This window comes from Tympanuchus pallidicinctus, unplaced genomic scaffold, assembly GCF_026119805.1.
Source record: "Tympanuchus pallidicinctus isolate F22 unplaced genomic scaffold, pur_lepc_1.0 scaffold1, whole genome shotgun sequence".
NCBI lineage: Eukaryota > Metazoa > Chordata > Aves > Galliformes > Phasianidae > Tympanuchus > Tympanuchus pallidicinctus.
In genome coordinates, this window is record NW_026294618.1 from 71,803,847 (window position 1) to 71,829,983 (window position 26,137).

The window sequence follows — 26,137 nt, forward strand, 5'->3', positions numbered from 1 at the left end:
TCCCAAGCATATGCTGAAAGCCTACACACAGCTGTTCTCAAGAACATCAAATGTGAGACACAGAAAGCACCTGTCGACTCAGCCAAGGTGCAATGCATAAGTGAGGGGCAGTTTCTTTTAAGGTTGTACAAGCAGGCACTCACAGGTACAGGCAAATACTTTCTCAGCTTTAAGCGCAGTGTGCACGCCAAGCAGGGAGCACACCATGTTCAAGCAGTATTATAATATGTAAACTGAAAGGAAGCTCAGATTTCTCGTACTGCAACTCAGATTATATTAGCCTAGCTAACAAGTTTGCCAAAAGCATCTTTGTTTGTAACTGCAGGGACACAGTAACATGAACTAGAGAATACAAACACTTCACAGAAGAGGTGCAATATGAACACCCAGAACAGATTCTGATTAGTCATTGAACTAGATGCAAGAGAGCAAAAATTAAGTAATCTATGTAATAAAAAACACCCCAAATCCATACTTACGCAAAAACTTTCAACTTAATTGAGTAGCAAGAAAGCGTGAGAGGCAGCTTAATGAAGAATCTCTCCGTTGTTTCATGTTAAGTAAATAAAGCTTCACATATAGGAGTTAACAAATGTATCAAAGCACAAATGCTGGCACTGAAGCAGAGCTGATAGAGAACTAGCAGCAAGTGGAAGGCTGAATACGCTCAATTGCCCAAATGCAGATCCCAGTTCAATCAATACTAGCTGTACTCCTGAAACTAACGGCAGAACTGAGCCATTGCAACTCTGTTTCTATTAAACGTGTATATTACCTTCCAAGTAGCCCCACTGAAGCTAAAGTTGCCCCTGACAGTCTCAAATCATGGCGATCGTTCACAATTTAAGTGTCCAAAGCCTGTTGTCAGTCATTTGCTATTTACCAGCCTCAGTGGCAATTCACCATTTTACAAGTGCAACTATTTTGGACAACAGGAGGGCCAGGCATGGCGTGAGCAGATATAACTAAAGGTTCCATGCAAGTTCCACCAAATCTGAACTTAGCCAGTTGTTTTTAGAAGATGGCAAGTATCTTCAGGAGCTTTCTTTTCCATTTTTCAAACTAACCAGATTAATGTGAATCCAAACTCCTCTTTATTTCAACCGGTGCTGCATTAATGATGTCAACAAGCAACACTTCTGCTGAAAAAGATAAATTTTAGCCAACCACTAAGAGGAAAACACAGAGCCAATGTACAATGTCTAATTAATTTTCCTATGCTTACTACACCGCATCAAATATCCTTTGCTGAACTGATTCTGCAGGTCGGTGTCATTTAAATGAGCACGCTACTGTTGCTTAATTAAACTGTTAGAAACAAAATCAGGGATTCACAAACTATGGCATTTTATTTCAGAGGCCTTTGCTTACATTTGTACAATATATTACATAATTCTCCATTTTCTGCAGAACCTAATATATATTTTATAGCTTTTTTCTATAAGCTTTTCCTTCAACGTTTGTCAACAAATTTTTACAGTCCTGTACAATTCTGAATACTTTGAAACCATTTTCAATAAAATCAATAAAGTTAGCCTTAAGCACACACTACGAAGACTGAAAATGCTTTTCTTAGAAAAGTCAAATGTAAAGGATTCTGACACTCTAGCATCTACAAACAAAATGCTTTGAATTCTTACATGTTGTATTGCCAGAAAACAAAGAAAAACATGCCAGCCTCTATTTTCCCCAGCCAAAAGAAGTACACAGAACTACAATTAAAACAGTAAAACAATCTGTACAATAAAGTACTGTGTATTAACAGTGCCAGGTATTAAATAGCTTGAATGAACACTTCCGCAATATACAAATGTCTTACAAAGGTATATAATTAACAGGAGAGCGTTGGGATTCATACAACGTAAAATCAATACAAGTGAAAACAGTTTGAAGTTGGTTTTGGAATTTGTACAAGGCATTTAAAAAATTAAATGTCTACCACTCAGCTAGCTATGTATTTTAAAAACAACTACCCTTTGTGGCAGTGTTCATACCAGCAACCACAAATTATAACCTCACACCTTACTCGGTCTCGAAGTCCTCTCTCCTTGAAGCTCGTAATAAAATAAGCATTACAAATGAAATATTTGTTGCTTTAAGGGAAAAGAAACATTTACAAGAAAACACAAAAATATAACTGTTATAATCCGTTATGAATAAATATACACTTTAAACTGGCTAAATACAATATTTATACATTAAGATTTAATACAGTTTGTTAGCCATTTTCTTCCTTTTTCATAATGTATTTTATCAAAATTAAAAAAAAATACTGTTTTATAGAAAAATGGCAAAGTACAGTAGTTTCTTTCCAATTAATGGGTTATTAAAACCCAGAGTAACCTATTTAAGCCTAATTCAAACCTGTAAACATGAGTCAGTTTTGTTTGTTTTTAAAGGAATCCTCGCATTTGGTTATCAGGACCGATGTCAACATCCCACTAACTGCAGGTTTTGAATTGAATACATGTGCTTGACGTATACAATTGAAGCCACTATAAGGTGACTTAGCAGTTAAAAAACAATTAGCTTGTACAAATGAAAATAGGTTCAATATTTGTCATAAATAAATGGAAAAATATCAAATGTTCCAGCTTTAACAAAATACCAAGGAATACATGTACAGTAAGCCTTACCACATTTATTTAGATCAACCCAACAACTAGATGCTTATTGTACTGTCTCTACAGGCAGTGAACAGCCTCCATTTGCCACAGTGGAAGGCCTTCCAGTCACTGGACTTACAATTCCCAGACAAGTTGGAAACAATTATTGCTTGAGGAAAAGCAGTTTGTTGTACTTTTTCTTCATAAAAGTGCACTTAAGTGCAAAGTTAGCTTGTCAAGAAACAACTTTAAATACAAAATAGTGCTTGTCTGAATTTTGTGCCACTGTGCAGTATAAAAAAAAAATTAAAAAAAAAAAAAAAAGAAAAGAGTGGCCCTCAGCAGCCATTAAGTGCAAAGTGCTTTGGCAAGTCCTGCTGTCACCTGCACTCAACTGACATTCCGTTTTGTGATGAACTTGACATGGATGGTTCTGCTAAGGTTAACATAACTGCAGCTGTAATTGAACTGGAGGAAGGTGATGAGGAGGAAGATGACGTAGTAGCAGCACCTGCATGGGAACAAGAAAACAGGTTTTAAAAGTTCACAAATTGGGCAGTAAAAAGGGCTTATATATATATACTGACTCCAATATCTAATGTCTAGTAATTAAAAGAAAAAAATCCTCCACTCCCCAGCTTTCATGGGAAATACTCTGCAAGACAAGCTATGCTATGTACAAGATAGCATAGCATCGCACCCCTGCAGTCCTGGTTCTCTGATGGCCCACATCAAAAATTCAGCCAGAGGATGTCAAAGTCATTCCTGCCCCACAAGTACAGTCATCAGTTCTCTTTCCTGTGGGAATTTACACAGGCAGGGCCTTGTCCCAGCACAGAACCTGCATGTACAGCCTGCTTGGGCAATCAAGAAGCAACTGTTGTGCCCATGAGATAGCAGTTTCAGCCACAAAAATCTTGCTACACGTGGCAGAGTACTGCTAAGTATGCAGATAAAAATAGGATGTGGAAAAAATGCTTTTAATGCAGGCACACCAAAACATTCCTTATTGAAGTAAAGCAAGAGAAACAAGATATTTTGTTTATTAATTCTCTTTAAAGCCATGATGAATCTCTTATGTTAATGGAAAAGCTTGAACCAACCACACAAAAAATACTCTAGTAAGCGAGCACTTGTCTTCAAGTCATACTGTAGGTTATTCGTTACCTTAGGATGCTTCGTTCACAGCTTAAAGAGGTTTACCATACTTTCCCCCCATGCAAAAATAAGCTCTACTTAAACAGAATAGATTGCCTACAACCCTCTACAGAGGGTTGATTAAGTATCACTGCATGCCTGACCTGTTCCTTCAAAAGTTGAAAAAGCACTGTTAAAAAAACAAACACAAACAACAGAAACCAAACAACAGAACACAAACAACCCAACCAAACTAAGGGCACATCTTCCTATAAACTATCCAACTCCTATCAATTCCTTAATAACATGATATGTGATTTAGCCCTTTGAAAGAAAAATGGAGTTCCCACACTTACTTTCTCTCTCCTTTTTCTTTAAGCGCTTTCTTCTCCGGTCAATGGAAGCTACCTCAGACTTCAAGGACAGGTAGTGTTTCCTGATCTCCTGCAGTTTTTCTTGAAGAATGGTTATGCGCTCAGCACTGGTCAAATTTTCTAAGTCAGCTGCAAGGTAAACAGTCTGTTAATTACTGGACTGCAGCATTCCTAAAAACTTCTCAATTGCAGTGAAGTAGGAAGTACTCAAGGGCTGGAGAAGAAAATGTGGTGAGAATCTCTCAGAAACAGCTGAGAACACGAAGGAACATTCTGGCAAAACCAATCCAGCACAAGTGTCTGCATGATGCGCTGCACCAGCTTTCTACACTACGAAAGAAACAGCAGCCTTCAGGCAGTCTGTGACAGAGCACAGAAAAGCAGAGCATAACATTCTGAGAACTTCACAAGTTTGACGTATATTAAGGTCATCTGTGAATACTGAATGAGATATTATGGATAATTCTAAGAAGTAATTTAAATCGCTCGTGTCACACAGTTTCAATTTGACCTTTTAAAGTTAAAAAAAACGAAAGTAATTCATGAATTTCTACACACATCCATGGTTGGTACTAAGGAGAACAATTCATTGCTGAATAAACAAACTCCTAGATGCTGAGAGAAGGGGCTAAAAACAAGTTTTTTGTTTTAAGAGAATTATTTTTCAACTGTTTGTTTCTATTTATGCTGAGGAAGGGAGCTTAAATCATCTAGCATTTTGTCCATTTTCTCCTCTTTTCCTACTTCAATACTGCAATAGCACACACAGGCAATGAAGAAGTTGCACTTACAGCAGCAAGTCATTAATAAAGGTACTGTGATGTTTTTCAGATAGATGTGTGATCCCTTCAACACTATGCTCACAGCCTGCTCTAAGGCCCTATAGCTGACTGACACAAACGTGCTGAAAGTTCTTATTACTAGGAACAGTAAACAGACTCTGGCTCACTTAAGCAAAACAGAAGAGAAAATACGTTAGAAATGCCTGAACAATAACTAGAGAATGAGGAGTAGAACACTGAAAGTCCTCTGTGACAGGTAAGCACAGGATAGCAAGAATGGTAAGTCACAAAGGAGCCATTTCTAAAAGAGCATTGGAACAGCAGGAGCAGTAATTTCCTGAATTGCAAAATAAAGCAAATGTTTTAAAACCAGGATTTACTCACAAAGTGAAGCAAAGTAGAGATAGAAACATTTTAAAGAAAAAAAGTAAAAACTTATCCCACACAAAAAAATATTCTATATTTTAAGACCACATTCAGTACGTTTTCAAGACAATGCTTACACATTTGAAAACTCCACTTGTAAACTTTGGGCAAGCGATTATTCTGTTCTTTGAGATCAGAATCCTTCTCTCCATTTTTCCCACATTTTCCTGGAGATTGCGTTCTTGAAAGTGATTTGGTTTGGTGAGATTTCATGCCTGTAGAAACCAATTTTGCGGGCTGAGTCTTGGACACACTTTCACCAGCAGACAGTTCTTCACTATCACTGCTGTTGGCTGAAGAAACAAGACAACATATTACAAAATAAAATAGCCTTTCAGCCCAAAGCAAAGCTTATCAGAAGTTCCTCCTGTGCTGATTTTCATATGTAAGGAGTTTATCTGACTGAAATCTTTTTTACCCTAATATGATACAATTTTCTGGCATAAAAGCTGAGCACACAGACTTTTACATCACTGGTACCTAAAAATAAGATCACAACATGGGCAGAAAGTATGAAATATAGTTACATTCAGGTCTGTTTCTCTTCTATTACATGAGATCATCACACAACAGATATTGCTAACTTTTTTCTTCCTGTGGTAACAAAGATCCCAGACCTACTAGGTGTGAAATATCACTATCCTTAGTCTTCCTGAATTACAAGCTATTAAACACCTCTAAGGCTGAAAACACCTCTAAGCTGCTTAATAGGTCTTGAAATGACACGAGGCATTCAAAAACACTTTGGCATCCAGCAAAAGTAGTTTCTGCATTTAAACTGTATTAAGAATTCCATGATAAGGGCATAATTTATATACATAATTAACAGGTTTCTTCTACAATTGTTAAAAGAAATGATGCACATTTCATTTCACACTGAACTGCCGTACTTACTAGTTTTACTCTTCTTTTTGTTGTTCACAGAAGATGTTTTGTGGCTTCTTTTCTGCTTTTTTGAGGAGCTGCCTCCTCCCTGAGCATCTTTAAGTCTCTTTTGGCCTGCACAGACTACAATTGGAAAAAAATAAAAAATTAAAATACTTGCATCTCTGTGTATTTTTCTCAACATCTCAGGAAAACACTTCAGAGCTTAAGCTTGCACAGCAATACAACTGTTCCTGTCTGCACTTAACACTGCTCACCTTTCTACTTAGATTGAAAAGAGGAGGTAAAGAAAGATGGAAAATGGTTTGTTGGTTGGTGTGCACATCAGATGGCTGCAAGTGACTTCCTTCAATGTACTCCAGAATTTTTCTTGAACCATGTCGAATTTATATATTCTGTGTACATGCATATATAAACATGTGTACATACATAGGCACAGATATATACACACACATACACAGACTTTTTTAATATAGTAAATCTTATCTGAATACATTTGTTTGAAAAAAGTCAGGAACTCCTGAAACTGAAACATGTTGGAAAAAAACTGTTGCACTTGGAAGCTCTGGGAAAAAAAGCAACCATAGTTTGTTATCAGTGATTACATTAATTGAACGTATCAAAACCTTAAGTTAGCATTTAAAAAACATCAGGCAACAGAAATGAGGCAAAAACAAATAGAAAAAAAGCAAAGAAAAAAAATCTACTGGTATCTGTAACTACAATGGGAAAAAGCAGATTATACATCTATAAACTGGTAAAGTAATACAGACTTTATTTATGGAGGTCTACAAATAGACCTCTTCCAAACTCTCCCCTGAACACCAAATGGTTCTTTTGGAAGAATGCAACAAGCGCAGAATCAGTAAAGTATTCTGGGAAAATTAACCATTATTATACAACTGAGAAATAAAATCTGTGGAGATGAACGAATCACTTCTGTATTCAGGTTTACAGTCAGACACTTTCTCCTTACTTTCAGGCAGGTCAATGGTTTTTAGAAGCAGCTGTACTTCTCATGGAGCTTAAAACAGCCACCGCATGGCACACAAAATCTTTTGATCCAGTCTAGCAAATAGTTGAAAAATAGCATGTTGACATTATGTGGACAAGTGCTGACAGTGTTTAAGCCCTTCACTCTAGTGGCTCAAGTTGTGAACTTCAGTCTGCAAAATCATATCTGAAGTATTGCTAATCAGGTCAATACTAGTGATCAGCCAAGGTGTCTTTTTTCTTGCTACTGGTTATTTTTTGTTGTTTTCTATTAAAGAAGCTTGAAATGGCTGCCTGAGCATGCAGTGACAGGCACTGTTCTTGTCCACCATAAGCAATAAAATTTTGTTTCTCTGTAAAGCTAAGAAACAATACAATCTACTTGCAAGCAAGATATTTTTAAACGCATTCAGCTTGCTAGTACATTTTCCCTACACAAAGTATTACAGTTCATTCCAGGCTGTTATCGCCACCTCTGGTTTATCACCACCTCTGGTATAAACTTTTTTCTTATATTCCTCATTAAAACTTATTTTTTCTTTTACTCCTCATTAAAACTAATGCAAAATCTTTCTGAAAGGCCAAGAAGCTTCCTGGCAGATTATCTTCTATTCAGCAGGTGATCATGCCATTTCTGCATTTCTACAGATCTGAAGTAGAGGGCTGGCTACTGTTTCCTTCCTCTTTCCAACAGTGTAACCAAGACAATGAAAATATATCTAAAATGAAAAGAAAAAAAAAAAGATAGTTGAAGACACCTGTTTCTGCTTCCCTTTACCTTTTTCAGTATGCTCTGGCTCTGGTTGATTACTACTACTGGAGCTGACGCTGGCATCAAAACCTGTCGGAGAAATATTTCCCTCAGACTGGAGGTCTTGCAGCTCCCCTGCTACACTGTCCACTTCTATTGTGCTATCGGTTTCACTTTTAATGCTTCTTATTTCTTCTTGATTTGGTGGCAATGTCTCAGAGACAGCAACACTAGACTGATGTCTACTGTCTGTTACAGTTACAGATGAAGGTGATTCAGGAGTTGTAGGCGGAGTATTTAGCACTGAATTACTGCCGCTGCTTGGAAATTCAACTTTCTTTTCACCCATTTCAGCTGTTTTTTCCTCAACAGGTTTAACGTCCACACTAGATGGCAAAGGTTTTTCATGTTCAGAGCTGGGCAAAGAAATGTCTTCTTCTGCAAGAGTCTGAAGCTGCTCCTCTGCTGCAGCATCCTCTGGCGCAGCGTGTGGAGGGGAGGCAGCAGCTTCAGTGTCAGAGTCCGAGAACAATTCCTTCAGTGTTTTCTTCGGCCACTGTCCCTGAATACTCGACCAGACATCTTTTCGATCCTTTGCTCTGGTGTTCTGAAGTCTTTCATCAGAGTTATTTAGAAGCTTTATTCTTTTCTCTGCCACTTCAGAAAATCCTGAGTAGAAAGTACTTGTCCGTAAAGACTTCCTCTTTTCTTCTAATCCATTGTACTTTTTAGTGGGAGTGATTTTCAGCTTAGATTTGTCTTCCTCATCTTCATCCGAGGAGCTGTTGCTGCTGTTTTCTAAACTAAGGGAATCTTTGTTTTTGGACTTCTCATCCTTTCTGTTAGGTGACACAGTCTTTAAAGATTCCTCTGCAACACAGTACCTTCGTTTACCACGTTTTACTTGTGGTTTTGCTGTTTTATCCCCAACCTCCTTTTTCACATCCTTTTTCTTTTTCGTGGCTTCATCTTCTCCATCAGAGTCAGTATCTTCAGATAACTCTTCCATCTCTTTTCTCAGTCTTTCAGGAGACTTGGATCCCGACTTGGGCGCTACTGTATCTGGCAAAGCTTTAGTTTCCTCTGAGAGGGATGAGCTGTCCTGTTCTTCTTTCAGACACAACTCATTTTTATCTTGGCTCACAGCTTCGTGCTGAGATTCCTCTTTGCCATCAGCATCCATGTTCTGGGCACTTTGGTCATCTTCTTGCTCACTGTCATCAGAACTTTCAGAAGCTGGATAAAAATAAAATTAAAATGAGAGAGTGGGTCTTGATCTTGGTTACAAATGCTAAAAAAAACCAAAACTGTACAGATATGATCACATGCCACAGGGATTTAAGCATTTACGTATTTAAATTGTATTTATAAATTGTACTAAATTATATTGTATATCTCCAGGAAGCACAGTGGGCTACAGCCTTCACCTAAACAACACTGGTTATAAACCCACACAATATCTACTTTTGCATGATAAACCAAAGCTTTATTCTTATCCTAATTACCAGCTCTCATTATCTTTTCTTTTTATTTATTTTTTTAAAGAAGCCTTGTTGAAATACAGCTAGCTTAGAAAAGAGTGTACTGGCAGACAGATGAGAGATACAGAACAAAATATCTTGGGAAATGTTGTCTCAGATGTTTTTCTCTCATTATTTTCTTTGAAAAAAAAGGATCTTAATCTCTACCTTAAGACTCAAACTGAAAGCAAGTTTTACAACACACTTCCATTTTTGTTCACACTTTCCAATTGAAAATTTATGGTACAGATTATGGCTTAAAGTTCTGAAGTCTGGCACATAAAATGAACTTAAAATACTTTTCTCTCTCATGCCACAGTGCACCAAAACTACACTACTATTATAAGTACAAGAGATATGAAAAACCACCATGTAAAATAAAATCAAAAGAACTCCACTAATAAAAATAACAGAAAAGATGGGGTCCATCATTTTTTCCTCTCTATCTATTTAGTCTGCTGTGCCCTTCAAAGGAAAGCCAAATAAGGTATTATTTATTCCAGTTCAATAAAAAAGACATGTAAAGTTTTGAGCAAACTGCTTTAAAATTGTGGGAAAATACTGTAATACAGTACAGCATTTCCTATTTCAAGGAAAAAAAGTTGTTTAAACTGACAGCATGAATCTACGTGGACTGAAAAGCAGAAAGAGTAACACACAGCTAAAAAACATTCAGTTGCGTTTTTCTAAGGAAAAGGTGATTACAGAATAATTGTAACAAAGTCACATTCAACACAACTGATTGCTTTTTTGTAAGGTAACTGTTATTCCACCTCTGAATACGAAACCCAGTAACCAACATTACCAAATCTGAGGGTCTGAAAGGTTATTACATTCACCTAATTCTTGCAAGTCCTTAACCAAACTACACAGATCATATACTGTTTCTTTTTTGTCTGGAGGCAAGCAGGAAACTGACAAGGAAGAGAAGCAACCAGTCATTGCAGCTCTGCTGTAAAGGCATAGGAAGTGGGAAGCCAAGTTAGGAACAGCAGATGTGCTGATACAACACCTAGCTTCATTAATTCAATTTTTCAAGAGAAGAAATATTTATGGAACTTTTAGAACCCAGTGAATCAAAACTTAAAATTTAGAAATAACACAGGAAGGAAAAATGCTTGGCTGTGTATCAAAGAAAACGATGCCAAAAAAAATGCAGTTCTTAAAACTTTACATACTCTGAATCCACAATCCCCATTTTCAGAAAACACAAATACAGCTTCTGTTCAAGGCTTATTTCTGAAGATGATGTCACAGTGAAAGAGACCGGCAGACTGAGAAGAGCACAATTGTATCATTTACTCTACACTGTCATTTACTACATTTAAAAGTAACGTTACAGAATCCAAAAAGTTAATGTACAATACCTTGAAGCCCATTAATGATAGAAGTAATTTCTATCGATTTAACAGGAGCTTGTTCACTATTTTTGGCTTCAGTGCTATCAAGTTTGGACCCAGTCTCTGGTGAAGTGCTGGCGTGAAAGGGTGGCTTTGATGAACGTCGTAATTTACAGTTTTTTGGAGAATACTTCTCTTCCTTTTCTTTGTCAATTTTATGCTGCAGGAAAGATAAGATTAAAAACACTTCAAGCATATTTCTCAAAATAGAATACAGTCAAGACAAACTTAGAATTATCTTGAATGTTCAACCTGAAAAGAAAAGCTTCCCCCTGCTTAAAAGATGAGAAACACTTTTCTACGATGACCCATGCTGAAATATTTGTACCAAGGACAGGAACAAAGTCAATGCTACCACAAAAGGGAAAGCAAACACAGCCAGTGTTGCCTTGGCACCACTGGATGTCAGACCAGCAGGTACAAGTGCCACAGGGTGTGACAGGATTCTGACTGTCACAAGGGGCAGGGAACTCTGGAACAAGACTCAGATACCAGAGGCATCAAAACATTGGGAAAAAGGAGGAACATGCTGACATCTGTGGCAGAAGGAAAAGCTTCCTAGCGTTCCATTGCTCAACAAAGAATGTACCATAACCTAAGTCTAAACATCAGTTTCAGGAGAGTGACTTTTGAAAGAAATACTATGAGGTAAAATTGCAAAGAAAAAGTCACACACGTAAGGATTACTCATATGTATGCTTTCCAGTCAGCAGAGGGAGCTCCCAGATTCCAGTCCCAGAGTCACTCCCAAGCACTGATGGATCTTCTTTGTTTCTTTAAGAGCATACATAAAATCTCACAAGACATATAGGAAAGAGAAGCTTCCCTCCACACCCTCTAAGTGAAAGAATAAAACTGAGTACAAGTTTCAGCTTTTGCTGTCATACATTTTTTTAGGTCTATCAAAAGAAAGGGATAGGGGGAAGAGTTTAAGAATACATTAAACCAAAGGTGGGGAGGAACTAGGGGAGAAGGGAGAGAAACTACCTTTATTTTCTTTCGATGCTTAATTTTTGGTACATTTTTATCAGCTGGTCTCACTATCTTGTCTGCCTTTATCCATTCATCATACCTATAAACAAAAAATTGCACACATTTATGTTTTTAAGCAGATTATCACCTCATAAAATAAATTAATGGAGGAAAAGTATTAGCAATATTAAAAAAGACTAGAATTTAAAGAAGTTATTAGTATAAATAAAGTCATTAGCATAGCTTTCAGAATGTAGAGTTTAAGCTAACAGTTGATTCTTAACATGTTTGAGCATATAGGACAAAGTTTCCTTACACTGATGGGCAGGAGTCAAAATTCACACTTCCCAGCCTGGGTGGAACAGGAGGTTCATTTGCACAGTGAAACAAACTACCAGAAATGTGTTCTATATGAATCTACAGGAGATGGACTTTGTATAGACGCTGTATCTCCTTAGCTATAAATTCTCACAACTACATAGCATGTACCAAGTTAACAAAAATCTCCTCCCAGCTCTGCTAAAGCGCTCTGCTGAGTCACTAGCACTTGGGAATCGCTAACTCCTGAGTCACTGCTCTTAACACTAACACTTTTCAACTCATTTCCAGTTCAGGTTTTCCATTCTATCTCAGAATGATGCTAGCCAATCATACATACCAACAGCATCAAACAATAGATGCTGTTACTGCCTAAAGCCACACACGTTAAATACAAATATCAGACCAAAGAAACATGTTCTGAGCAGGAATATCCTTTCCACATAGAACTACGCTTCCCATTTTCATTGCATATTTCTGAAAAACTGCAAGAATTAATGCTATTTTGTATTAAAAAAAACTTTAAAAGCAAGCATAATGTGTTGTCCTACTTTAACTGTAAATTCAATAACCTTAATCTGATTAAGAAAGAGGTCAGCTAGAAAATTAATATGTATTCACTTCTGCCTTAGTGTAAAGCCACAAAAATAGAGAGTCCTTTAAGTAAAACATGAAAATGGAGAGAAAGAAATCTACCAAAACCACACCAAAAAACTAGTACAAAATGGAGCAGACACATAATGTGTTCATCACCATGCTGGCTTTCCAGCTGGCCTTATTTGACCACCTGCTGATACAGGTCCAATTCAACTCCTTCATAACTACTGCCAATTATATCTACAATACTGACAAGTTAAAAACAATTACTTTTAAAAAGAAAGCGTATATGTTTCCAACTCACTTTCCTATATACTCCAAGATCTAAGCAATGGATATCAAAAACAAACACAACTTTTTCTTTTTTTTTAAACTCATATTTCACATAATACAGTAAAAAACAACACTTTAAAACATGATGTAGAAAGCAGAAATTATCTTTCTATAGATTAGCAGTAGTCTCTGACAACGTCCAAAGGATTTATTTTTCTTTTCCAGTGAGTGACAACAGAAACACCTGTTCCAAGATTAACAGCAGATCCCACAGCTATAAGATACTGAGATTACCTATGCTGCTGCAGATAGGGTACTGTGTGCAGGTGAAATGTATGTGGATAGGTTCAGATTTCTCTACAACACCTAAATGAAACTCTTCAGAGTTTTACTCATGAGAGTAAATCCATAACCATAGCGGTTTCAAGTCAGAGCTGTCATCTCAAATTCTGAAGATTGATATGTTACCTTTCTTACCACAGGACCACCTTTTAGATAAACATACATCCTAAAGCACCAACCTCAAACAGGTAAATAAGAACCAGCAGTTTGTTGCATATGTGGTAAGGACAGGAATGTTCAGAGGTCATATATCACAGTGTGAGCATCCTCACTGGGCTGCAGGTGGTGCCCATTTCAAAGCAGCTGAGACTCCAAGACACTGCCCTTCTTGCCACCTTTGATGAGACTGGAATGAAGTACACCAAGGGGCTGGTAGCTGTGCACTGATACTTGCTTCACCCCCTAGACCACAGCTAGCAAGCTGTGCCTTCTCCCACTCCACAGCCACTTTCTGAAGACTAAGGCATCCTCAGATTCCCACTGTATAAATGGATGAGGAAGGGAGGATGCAGCGCTCTAGTATTAGGGATCTGAGCATCAAATCTGGTGACCGTTATTAAAAGTGGAAAAAAACATCTAGAGGGACTAAATGTACCATATTATTTTAATGGAAAGTATTGGATGGAAAAAAAAACCAACAAAACTATTCCTGTTGGACTGTGAGAAATTTGAAGGCTATTTGAAGTAGCCTTTCCTAAAGTCAAAGATGCGCTTTCATGAAGAAATATTGCAAAGTAGACTGCCAAACGGCCTTTGCAATCCACATAAATATAAGATTTCATTACGTCTAAATGCATGCAGAAAAACTGCTCCAGGATTTGACAAATGTACAGGGAAAGGCAATTATTCTAATAGTGCCCTTTCTGCCTGTTATGTTATCATAAGAAAAAAAAAAAACTTTTCTTATTGGAAATGCATGCTGCAAGTGAATACAACCTTCGACATAGGCAAAGACTGCTCTGCACATGAAGTCAGTCCTGTATTCCCTGTTAGGCCCACAGCTGAGAGACATGGGGCGCAATGAAGTGATGGAGTAAATCTCTTATGACTCTGCATTTGCCTATCTGTAGACATCACTGGGTCTTAAAACATTACTTACCAGAAGCATTAGTCACAGCTCACGTGAGAAAAGCACAAACTGAAAATCAGTAACAGCCACAGTTCCTCACAAGTACATATCCTGCTTTGCTCCTGACAGTAAATGTAACAGCAGCTCCTGCAGGAAGCTCCAGCGTTACAGAGCCCAGCAGCCTGCTCTGAGAAGCCAGATACCCACTTTTCATTCCTCTGCAGGGCACAGCCTATGTTCACTGCCTACATCAGCTCCCAAGAGCAAGCAGCTGGAGTGCATGGGGGAAGAAGGGAAGATAGGTATTGGTTCCTAAGCGAGTCTTAGGAAGAGATTTGTTGGAGATCCAAGATGGATGATTTATTAATTAATTTATTTAAAGTTTTCATATAAATAAAGCTGAAATAACAACTTCTTTGTTATAACGAAATGAAGGCAAAGGTGAACCAGTAAAGAGTGAAAATTTCCTGCCTTACTGGTTAAAATAAACTGTCTGCCTTCCAGAAAGTTGGGTTGAACTGGAAAGAAGAAATGCACAGTTATATAGTGAAAACCTAGCTGGTGCTTTGCATGGAGATATGTACTGTTTCTGTGATAACTACACATATCAATCACAAGCTACAATAAACAATAACATATACTCAGAAGACAAGTGATTACAAGGGACTAGTAAATCTTAGAAAATTCACTAAGAAGTTCCAGTATATTGTCTTTATCAGCTAACATCAAGGAATCAAATGTTTTCAGTGGCTGCAATCGAAGAAACAAGGAGATTATTTAGGCTGATAACCTAATATTGGAGTATTAGGTTTTCATTTACTTAGTTTTTAATAATTCTCCTCCATGACATGCACTGCTCTAAAGCACTCTAAAATCTGACAACACGAGTTCCTTTAATTCCAGGGATGGACTGCTAAGTACAAAACCTGTATACTGTTAATGCTTCAACAAACCAAGATGAAAAGTAACACTTTCAAATATATATTTCTGGAGGAGATTAACATTTAAAAAGTTGAAAATAATTAATAATAGTCTTAAACACTCGTAATGTTCAAGAATATCTTGTGATAGTGTGCCATCTAACAGAATTGAAGTTACAGTACCATTTCAAAAGTGTTACTCATCTGTTTTTCATCACTGGGAACATACTGCAGAGGAAACAGCCCTCAAAAGCTTAAACAATGACTTCTGACCTACATCGGCAGCCAGAAACTACAACAATGACAGAAGGAAATGGCACCAGGGGCTCCAGAGAAGTTTGTTTCATATGAAGCATGCATAATCAAGAATGTAACTGTTCCTGTTGGAAAGCTACAAAATACAGTTTCTCCCACGAGAGCTTTCTAGCCAGAACGTGATAATGTATGGAGCTCTCTAACAGCGTACAGATGCTTGCTGTTCCCTTTCACGACAAGTCAAGTCTCACTGCACACTACTGTTCTGTACCTTCATCAGAAAGGAACATCAACTGAATTTCACAAGCTAACAGCAAGGTCATTTAGCACAGCTACACATTGTTGTCCAACTCTATTCCATCTCCACACTTCTAGACACTATATTGGCAAAGTTTTGCAGTGGTGACACTGGTTCTAGGGAATTAAACACGATAAATAAGGCTAAATATCAAATCTACCAAATACCGTTCCAAATACACCAAAGCACATACACAATTATTCAGGAAATAAACAGGAAAGTTGGCTTTAAGGGACAGGAGGCAGACATAACTAAGAATTCCCGGGACCTCAGCATACTCCCTGACCTAATGTTGCAGCCCTTGCCCCCTCTAAGCATGTAAGCAAAGAACACAGCTATAACGAATAAGGAGAAGAGGCAATCGCAACCTACCCTAGTAAAGCAATTGCTTTTCCAGTTCTGAAAGCCAGATCAAGTTATCACATCATATCATACAAGACTTGTCTTTACAGTACTAAAATATCAAAGTGTTCAGACGCTGTCTTAAGCTCAGACTTACTGTCAAATGCCAAAAGTTAAATAATTTCACTTTGAATAAATAAGCCATATTTCACAGGCTAGACACAGTCCCATAGAGATAAATCACCATCATTGGTATATTTTCAGTGAAAATAATCCTGCCTCCCAGCCTTTCAGAGGGCTTTTCTGGAATCCCAAGAAAATAAATGCAAGTCCTGATGCCAGAAAAAAAAGAAAAAAAGAAAAAAAAGACCCTTTTGATTTCTGGAATGAGTACAAACTACTAAAAATGCTTTTCTTATTAGATATACCGTAGTCACAGAAAAAAATGCCTCTGATACCCATCTGTGTATTTGTTTAAAATACAGAACTGTAGAGTTAAAAAAAAAAACAACACAACAGGACTGTGATTTCTCCTATAATAACCATTATAGCATTCCCTAAGATGAAGGCTCACCTCCCCCTTCTCTTCATTCTTAAAATGGCTTTGCTTAAATGAAACTCTGATCATCCCACATCATAGCATGTATTTAGTAATATTTACTCTAAAAGAAAAATAAATTTTATGTTTACACAAACATTCCAGAACAGAAGTCTAAAACAAATACAATCTCAGGACGGTAATTCTCAGTGAGGAGGGTGCAAATTTAATCAACTTACACCGTTCCCCTAACAAAGGAACTGCATCACTTAAAATCCTACAGGCTGCACTCCCTTTATTTGGGCATTTTAAGGCTCAGACTTCATTGCCACAAAACTTACAAAAGCTGCCTGAAATCAGTGTATGTGAAAGACCACATTCCTGTAGATCAACACATACGTAGATTAAAATTCTACAAAAGCTTGCTGTGAAAACTCGAAATATTGAGATGTTACTCCTCAGCAGTGGACCTGGAAATCACCAGGCATAGACACAAAGAGGGATTCATAGACACAATTCAAGGGAGGGAGAGAAAAGTCATCTGCATCCATGACTATTGCTAGCATTGAATGAATGAGATCTGTCCTGATCTCTTGGTCAGAGGTAGGATGGTAAAGTCCAGATGACAGTAGGTCATAAGAGCCTCAGACTTTCTGGAAGAGTAGAAGAATAAAAACAACAACAAAAAAAGACTACAGTCTGAGGTACTTGTGGGCTGTGATTTTTATTTTTATTTTTTTTTAAAGCTCTGTGAACACAGTAATGAAGTTTTAAAGATGACGGCTGAGGAGAATGAGCAGATACACTGAAACTGAGGAAAAAAGCAGAAGACTGGGTAACTGGCTTAAAAGCCACTAAGAACATTTAGCTTTCTCTGCTGTTGTCAGAGTTTTGTCAAGTTTTTAATAGCAAAAAAAGAGTTTTAAATGGAAATAAAAACATTAATGCTTCTATTTATTTCTATTAGTGCTACATTAAAGACACTAAAAAGCATATAATCTGAAATGTATTAAGAAAAACATAAGAAGCCAGTGGGCTAAGAAGAGTCTGCTTTGTAAGCATGAGGCTGCTGGGGACAGGTGGCAAATTGGACCTCAAAGAAATGCAATATTTGCTGCACACTAATTTGCCATCAAGAATGTTGTATTTCTCCTGCTAAACAGCATACTGCTAAGGTACTCTCTGCTACTCTGAGAAGAGCGTGTATGCAGACTCAACTAAGTGCAATACTCAAATATTGTACGAGGAAAAAAATTGGTTTAAGAGATCCAGAAGAGGAATTTATGAAAGAGTGGACTGTCACTTGCTGTATGGGGAGATCTAAAAATGAGAGAACAGCGAAGGAAGCCTTCTCCAAGCAAGACATGTTCAGATGATCTTGTAAATAACTAAAGCTCTGCATTTTTACGATGCTAAAAATCTAATAGTTTCATACAGTACAATGCCCTTCACAGAACACCAATATGGAAAGTTTAGGACTTCAGATCTCTGTATTCATTTAGTTTTTCATAGTACTCAAGTGTATTTTAGTTGTAATTCAAGAAGCATTCACTAACTAAAACTCAAGTTACCTCACGTTCCATCCACAGTAGTGCACCAAGTAAAGGACTTCTCCACCTTCGATGTCAGAATCTTTAATACTAGCTTCATACATTTTTTGATTTTTCCCTCTTCCGTACCGCACTTGGACTTTCATGCCTGGTGGATAGCATTCAAACTCTTCTTCCTCAATGTTATTGCTGTCTTCTTCCTCCTCCTCCTCTTCTTCCTCCTCCTCTGCTTCTTCTTCATCTTCATCTTCTTCCTTATTCGTGTCATCTCTTGAAAGGTTTAAAAAATTGTAGAGTTAATATGAGATACTTGATAAGCTTTTCAGTTCCAAACCACATATATTGATAAATATTGTGGATGCATTAGAGACTGGGAAACAGCAGGCTCCAAATATGCGAAACTGCACTGCCTGCGATTAATATCAGTAAAATAGGATACAGCAATACACACAAAATCCAGTGATAGTATGGTGCAAAAATGACTGGCCTGTACGAAAACCTAAAGAAAAAGATGTCATCCATCAAAACCTGTTCGAGCAGAAGTTGTTCAAACTCATCTTTTTACGATTCTTCATGCAAGTCCCTCTAAGTCTCTTTTTTTTTTTTTTTTTAAAGTCAAACTCATCCTTCTCAATATAAAATTTCCTATTCTGTTTTTTAGCTTAGAAGTTTTATAAGCACTTCTTGAAACTTGCTTCCCCAAAAGATCCGTGCTCTTTTCTAATCAATTCTCTCTAGTTTTTATAGTGCAACCAAAACCAGATATTAAGAAAAAAAGGGAAAAAACACACTAAGCAAAAAACCCCCAAAAAACTACATGAGATTATTTATCAAATCAAGAAACCTGCACTAATACACGACCTTGTCATTCTTTGCCAATTACATATACAAAAAGTCTTCTAAATATAAATCAAACTTGCATTCAGTTATTGCAGGTGTCCACTGTTTTCAAAAGTAAGCCAATTCTAAATACTTGTTTAGACATTTACACCAATTTTCAGAAGTACTAAGAACTCAAAAAACTTTCTGGTGCTGTCAGTGGCACACACAGGCTGCTCAGCAGTTCTGGAAATAATCTCCAACAAGATTAGAGAGGCAAAGTACAAAAGTTAATGGGGAAAGTATCTTCTAATCTTAAATTGCTTTACCAATTATTATTATTGGCCTTTACACAACCCTAATCCCACTCTGCGCAGCACAGAACAGATCAGAGCCTCTTACTAAATCTGCAATAATTATAGAACAATGATGATTTAAAACTTGCTGCATGGAACAGATGCATTTGGATGTGTTACAAACTGGGTAAGAAGAAGTAGGTGATGCTCCAAGTCTGATTCACACCTACATTTAAGTTAAACTCACAAATATAGAAGTCTGTAATCTAAACCTTCCTATGATATTTTCAGCAGAAAATGATCAAACTGAGCTTTACTTCTGCAAAAGGATCAAAAAGCACTTTTATTATTCAAATGTTTATTAGAAACAATGTTATTATTACTTCAATAGCTCAAAAGAGAATTCAAAGCAATAAGCCAAACTCAGCTCCAGCATAACCACAATAACATAAAGAAATTACTTCAGAAATGAATGTTGTACACACAGAAATGAATGTACACACATACTCACATACCGTGAGACAAATGCTAGAATTCCCACTCTGTGTATTAACTACATCGGATAGTAAAAAACAGTATGAATAAATACATATTGCATTCATGCAGCTTTTATGTTGCATGGTCCAGTTTTGTTCTGTAAAGCCAAAATTCTTAGTCATATATTTTTGGAAGGGTACCTTGCTGTGGAGCTAAAAACTGCAACACAAATGAAAAAGCTCTGAAAGCTCATTTCATCTCCACTGCATACTATGTGGCAAATTCTACTTCCCAAACAAATCATTACTACAGCTCCTCAAAGGCTGTAATAAAAGTCCTGAACAGAATTCTACAGCAGAAAGCACCAGCCAGTAATTTGAATGCTCTTGAATAACACTTTGCTGCACTCAAAGTTCCTAGCTAATTTCAGCTTAATATTTGTTGTCATTCAAAAGCGAAGAGCCAACACTGCTTCATGAACAAGACAAACTTGTGATTTTCCACTACTGAAAAGACTTTCCAGAGTTGCAATAAAAACAAGTTTTGCTATACGTTATTGTTATTATTCCTCTTCAAGGACCAGTGGTACAATCCTTGAACGCACGGCTCTAAGGAAGATGCAGGGTTTTCCAGAAACTGGCAATTATGGTGCCAGCAGCTCTTTCGGAAGCTGGACAAGCTTGGAGTCTCTCTCACATTAATACTATCTGACTTCATTGGCATCTCAAGGATATAACTTGTTTTTTTGAGTGTTTGTTTTTTTGTTTTTTTGTTTTCTTTTAAATAAAGACTCATGACAATGCCAGGACTTCTCTGGAAGACATGTGAAACTTGCCGAGAACAAGATTAACTTGGATGGCACAGTGGAGGTGGAGAACAAACTGTACATAGGCAGAGGGAAATGTTGGAAACAAAGGCAAAAGAGAAGCAGAGATGGTTGCAATTTTTTAAAAAGACTGTGCCAGTGAGTTGTCCAGTTAGTGATCATAAGCTAGAGATGCTAGGAAGCCAAACAAAAGCAAAGAATGTTCATCCTCTTGGAGCAAAACAATTTGTGTACTCACACAGCTCCTGAAAAAATAAAGCACATTCCAATGGTTGCAAGACGAAGAAAAGAGATCTTGTCCTGTAAGGCCATAGAAAGCTCAAACCTGGCAGCGCAGATGAAGAAGTTATGACTGCCACGAAGCAGAGTTTTGTAAGAAAACTGATTGCAGTCATCCAGCATGCACACCAATAACCTCATTTGTCCATTTATATTTGCACGATGATATCCAATTTCTTTTAATGCTCTTTAGGAAAAGAAGGGAAACAAGCTTCTTGACAGCAGACAATAATTAAGTAAATAATAACAGATACTGAGCAGCACTTGCCACAAAGCTGCAACAATGTGAATGGCCCAAGCAGCAGCTGATGAAGGAAGGCAGTACATGCACATTGTGTAAGAGGAATACAAGTGTAACTGTGTCCCTGAAATCTAAAATGCACCAGAAAGCTTACTGGGAAGACAAAGCATTTCCATTTGCAACTGTGGATAATGGAATACCCTCACACTATCTCCTAATGGATGGGAGTGTAAACCTTCAGAAGCAGAACTATGAATTGGAATGCAGCAACACTTGTTAGAAACGCAGTAAAATCATTCAGGTGTCCAGGTCACACAATCGCTGCATACAGTTAGATCCCAAAGGCAATCTGAAGGAGTTAAAAAGCTAAAAACCGAGTGTTAAAAAAAAAATAAAAAACAACAACCACATGTAGCAGGTATTTCTCACTCAGTATAAACACGTAATACCAACAAACCCAAGCATGGGTAAGTACAACAACAATCATGGTAACAGATGAAACAGCACATGCTACTACACCATAAAAGGAACTGCAGTAACATGTAAGCTTATTTCATTCCTCCCTTCTCCTTATCTCTGGCACAAGCTACAGCACCCTCCCAAAGCTCAGGTGAAAGCACAGGGCAGGCTGAGAGCCACTGCATCAGCCATACCTCCCAGGATCCCTGCTGTGCAACCCCAGCCCTGTGCCAACGCGCTTCCCTCTGACACCATGCTGGGGCTCACGGCAGGTGAGATAGCAAATGCAATATTTTTCAGAGTTATTCTAAAACTTGAGGAAGCAAGATTATTTCAATTATTGGTTCAATTAAGTCATTACAGTTAATTGAATCACTAGCAGAAATAAACTTCAGCGTAATTGACACTTTAAATTCAGCAATTAGCTTCTATTTTTGTTCCTCCCCCTCCACTTTTTTCTCATTCTAGAGTATTAATTAACCTCTGCTTCATCATAGTACAGAGCTGAAAAAAGTCAGGTCTCCTCCTTCCTTTGACTTTTCAACTATAGCTTAACGGCAGAGAAGCCATTAAGACCTGCATCTATACCATAACACTAGAATCTTGTGTTTAATTAGTAATATTAATAAGAGTTAAAAAAATCCACCAATATTCTTCTTCACTGTGAAGTTATAAAGACAACCTAAAATAAAGCTCTAAGGTCCAAAGGCTTTTGTCTATATCCAAAGAAAATCTGAACAAACACATGCTTGTGGGCCCATTGCTCTGCGAGAGGGGAAAAGCACAACCTTGATCTGAATCACAGAGGGAAGAGGTCAGCACGCTTCAGCTGTACAAGCAGGTGCTACAAAAATTATCTTCTACTGCCATGGAGAAGACAAATGAAAGAACCTCAAGTTATTGCTTCTATTAATTCAGTCAAGTTTTTAAGGAACTTTTAGACACTGAAGGGGTAATGAATGGCCCAGAAGCCTGGCTGAGGAATGCAGCACTTTTCATTTTTATGGCACGGGCTCCCATGCAGTGTGAGAACACCTCCTTTTCGATGAATGTTTAAGGGCTCCACCCAAGCACATCTGTCTCAGTGACAGCTACCAGGGTTAATAACTTCCACAGTGACCATAAGCTGGGCGTGATGACAGAACTACTTTTTCCGTATCAGAGAAGCCTCCCTCCAGTTTAAGACGAGGCATGCTTCAGAGCAATGCATTTACACTGCCACTATCCACATTGTTACTGTGCCATTAGCAGTTTATTGCAGTATGAAAAGCAGGCAATACACAGATGTGTGCATTACTGCATACTCTACATTAAGAAAACGATCAGACATTGTTTCTCAAAACATGTCTATAGAAAAACTTCATTCTACTATAAGTGGCAGCTGGAATACACAAATATAACATGCATTGCAGTAACAGCACAGAAATATGTTCCTATAAATGAAACTACCTAAATACACTGCTTTTTTTTTTTTGCATACATATCAACAGTCTAAGATTCAGAACAGATGTTCACACCAACTGTGTAATGAACAAGATGGATTTCTCTGCCTTCTGCCAAGCTAAACAAGCAATTCCATACAAACCTAAATCAGATCAGAGAAAGCTATCTCAATACATACTTCTCAACATCAATCTAGAAGCTAAGGTATGCCTCCTGTAGCAAACCTCCAAAACATTCTAACCTTCCTGCTATCGTTTTAGATTCATCGCAACACAGCTTTGACGCATCACTACGCAGGTGAGGAGAGAGCACTGCTTCTAACAACTTGTTATCTGCAGGAGGTTAAATTGAGCATCTGACTATTATATAACCTTGTTGTAAATCATTTTCAGAAAACCCCTGTCAAGTGTTTCCAGAAAATTTCTCTCTTGTACAAATAAAAGCCATGACAAGTATAGCATGCAGTCGCCCTACCTATACCCTACCAAAGTGGTAAACAACAGAAAGACCCTTAACATGAACCAATGCCATCCTAACTTAGCTCTTCACTTCAGCTTTCATTATTCCTAGCTTCCGCCTCCATTGTTTACAGGGAAGAAAATACTGTTATAATGATTTTTATGATGTATAACATATCACCGATTAAGATCTCTTCTTTGCATGTATGTGAATGGTTTAACTCAGTTACAGATTGAGTCAAAGAGACTTCTGATTCTATCCCCTTGACATTGTCACAACGGGATGGTCCCAACTCCCAGGAAACTGTATAGGCAAGACCTGAACATGGCAGAAAGACATCTAGAAGCGTGCAGGTTTTTAAATCATATTTTACAACAAATGTTCAAGCAAACAGTTTAAGAAAAAAAAATACCTAGGAAGTTTCCTAACACTGACTGAGAACTGTTTGCAAGTACTGCAAGTGACAGCATAGTTCTCTGCCAAGCAGAGAACTACAGACCCTGTGCTGACAGCCTTCCCTGGAGGTTAAGTTAAGGCAGCATCTTGGCCAAGAGGAAGAAAACACCAGAACAAAGCTGCTTGCTATCTTGCAGTACTGTAACTGAGATGACTTGCAAGAAACTTGCTTTGTCATCTTAAAAAAATCAAAACACTACCAACATACAAGTCCAATGCAACTTCTGTTTTAAACAGTAATTGTCTTCCTGATTCTGAGCACTTCATCTTTCAGTTCAATGTAACAGTCTTAATAGCAGCCCATCTGCCTCAGATACTTTAATCATTAAAATAAAAAAAAAAAACAACCAACACACTTGGTGTTAAACACCCGGAATAAAAAGTTCCTTACTAATATTTGCTAATTAGCAATTAACCTGCCCTTCAGTGCACAAACTGCATCATTAAATTTTCAAACTCTCTTACTCTTGATTTCATTAGCGTATAATTTTTTTTTAAATAAACTTCACTAGGCTTCTAGCCTCAGCCTCTTCAGAGCACGTTCACTTTACTCTGTCTAGAAGGCTCCTGGCGCAGCAAATTTAAATTTTAAAGTTGTTGGCTTTGACTCAAGTCTTTGGGTTACTTACAATAGATTGTTGTTAGCAGCCATGAGGAAAAACTGCACCAAGTACAGCAAGCTACATCCAAAGACCATTACTTCAGAAACAAATTTACCAGGAACTTAAAGGAAGATCTTAAGCTTTCTTACTTATTGACTAAAAAAGAACGTACATCATTATAGGGAAAAAGACGAGTTTTACAAAGCTATTTTGCTAAAGATCCCTCTGGGACAGACCCATGAGAAGTAACACATTACAAAAAGTAGAAGTAACAACATTACAAAAAATTGCAATGCATCTCCTAAAGCCATTCAAAAGCAGCTGACCATGAAGGCAGCCTTCTCGTATGTAAAGACTAAACTGCAGATGCATCCTCCCCAGGCCATGCCAAAACAAGGAAAGCATAACAGGAACATACAGAACAAGAGGCAAGCTGCCTCTTGCACGGTTCTCAGTGCACAGATACTCAGGTAGCTAAGATACAGACACTCAGGGAAGAGAAAGAGAACCACATTTCTTCCTATTTATCGTATTGTTGAATTCCAATGGAAAAGTCCAGTGGGGTAACATGGGAGCAATTGCTATCCAAAGGGGTTGAGATGTATGGCTTTGCAGAAACAAAGCCTCTGGAAGTAAAAAACAGCTCTGGATTCTAGTAGTATATCCTGAAATTACAAAGATGCAAATTTGCTCCCACCCACCCAATGCATTCTGCAGGCAACCCTGAAGTTTTTCTGCCTGCTGTCATCTCTATGTAAAGACGCTATGTGAAGATGTATCCACAGGATATAATTCCTAGAGGTACAAGTTCAAAGAGCAGCTCCATGCTCACAAAAACCTTATGGTGTTCATACCACAAAGGTATATCATAATCATTTTTTCAAGTACTTAGGATGTCAGCATCATTTTTAAATTCCTTACAGCTTATAGGAAGTACAGAATCCTATCAATCTCTAGAAAAATAGCAAAAGAAATTAAGCTAACAGCACTGCTACAGTACTTAATGCTGCTTATAAATGCTGAGACTACGAGCTGCTACAGACCTTTCATTTAAATAAGTTTGTTATTCCAGGAAAATATACACCTGGAAATGATACCATCACCTGTATCTATTTTTAGAGTTATGTTTTCTATTCCAAGCAAGTTCCTACAAAAATACAAAAAATACTGATTCGCTACAGAAAATGCTAATCTTTACTGGATGGGTACAGAGAAGCAGAGAAAAGCCTAACCATCAGATGAATTGGGGAAAATTAAGGGGAAACATCTTTTCGGTTTTATGAAGGAAAAATTAAGGGAGCATCATGTTTTTATTGTTATAAATAACCCAGACATGAATCAGAAATAATAAAAAGAACTACTACACAGACCAAATGCAGCTAATCGCTGTACTTTCTTCCTATAGCAGCATGAAAAGTTTTAAACCACTCTT

The 26,137-nt window shown here is 37.5% G+C and overlaps 1 protein-coding gene across 3 annotated transcripts in view; it reads right to left on the reverse strand.

Annotated features, from left to right (window-relative positions):
- Positions 1-1,323: 1,323 nt before the first annotated feature.
- ARID4B (AT-rich interaction domain 4B) overlaps positions 1,324-26,137 on the reverse strand; it is an 85,043-nt gene continuing 60,229 nt past the window's right edge. For 2 of the 3 annotated variants that reach the window (XM_052671773.1, XM_052671764.1), the window contains exons 17-24: positions 18,370-18,618; positions 11,862-11,946; positions 10,842-11,034; positions 7,982-9,190; positions 6,220-6,333; positions 5,403-5,618; positions 4,100-4,246; positions 1,324-3,117 (exon numbers count right to left, since the gene is read on the reverse strand). In XM_052671773.1, coding sequence (XP_052527733.1) covers positions 2,987-3,117; positions 4,100-4,246; positions 5,403-5,618; positions 6,220-6,333; positions 7,982-9,190; positions 10,842-11,034; positions 11,862-11,946; positions 18,370-18,618 — 2,344 coding nt within the window. In that variant the 3' untranslated portion in view covers positions 1,324-2,986. The remainder of the gene's footprint in view (positions 3,118-4,099; positions 4,247-5,402; positions 5,619-6,219; positions 6,334-7,981; positions 9,191-10,841; positions 11,035-11,861; positions 11,947-18,369; positions 18,619-26,137) is intronic. The other variant, XM_052671781.1, reaches the window with a different exon arrangement.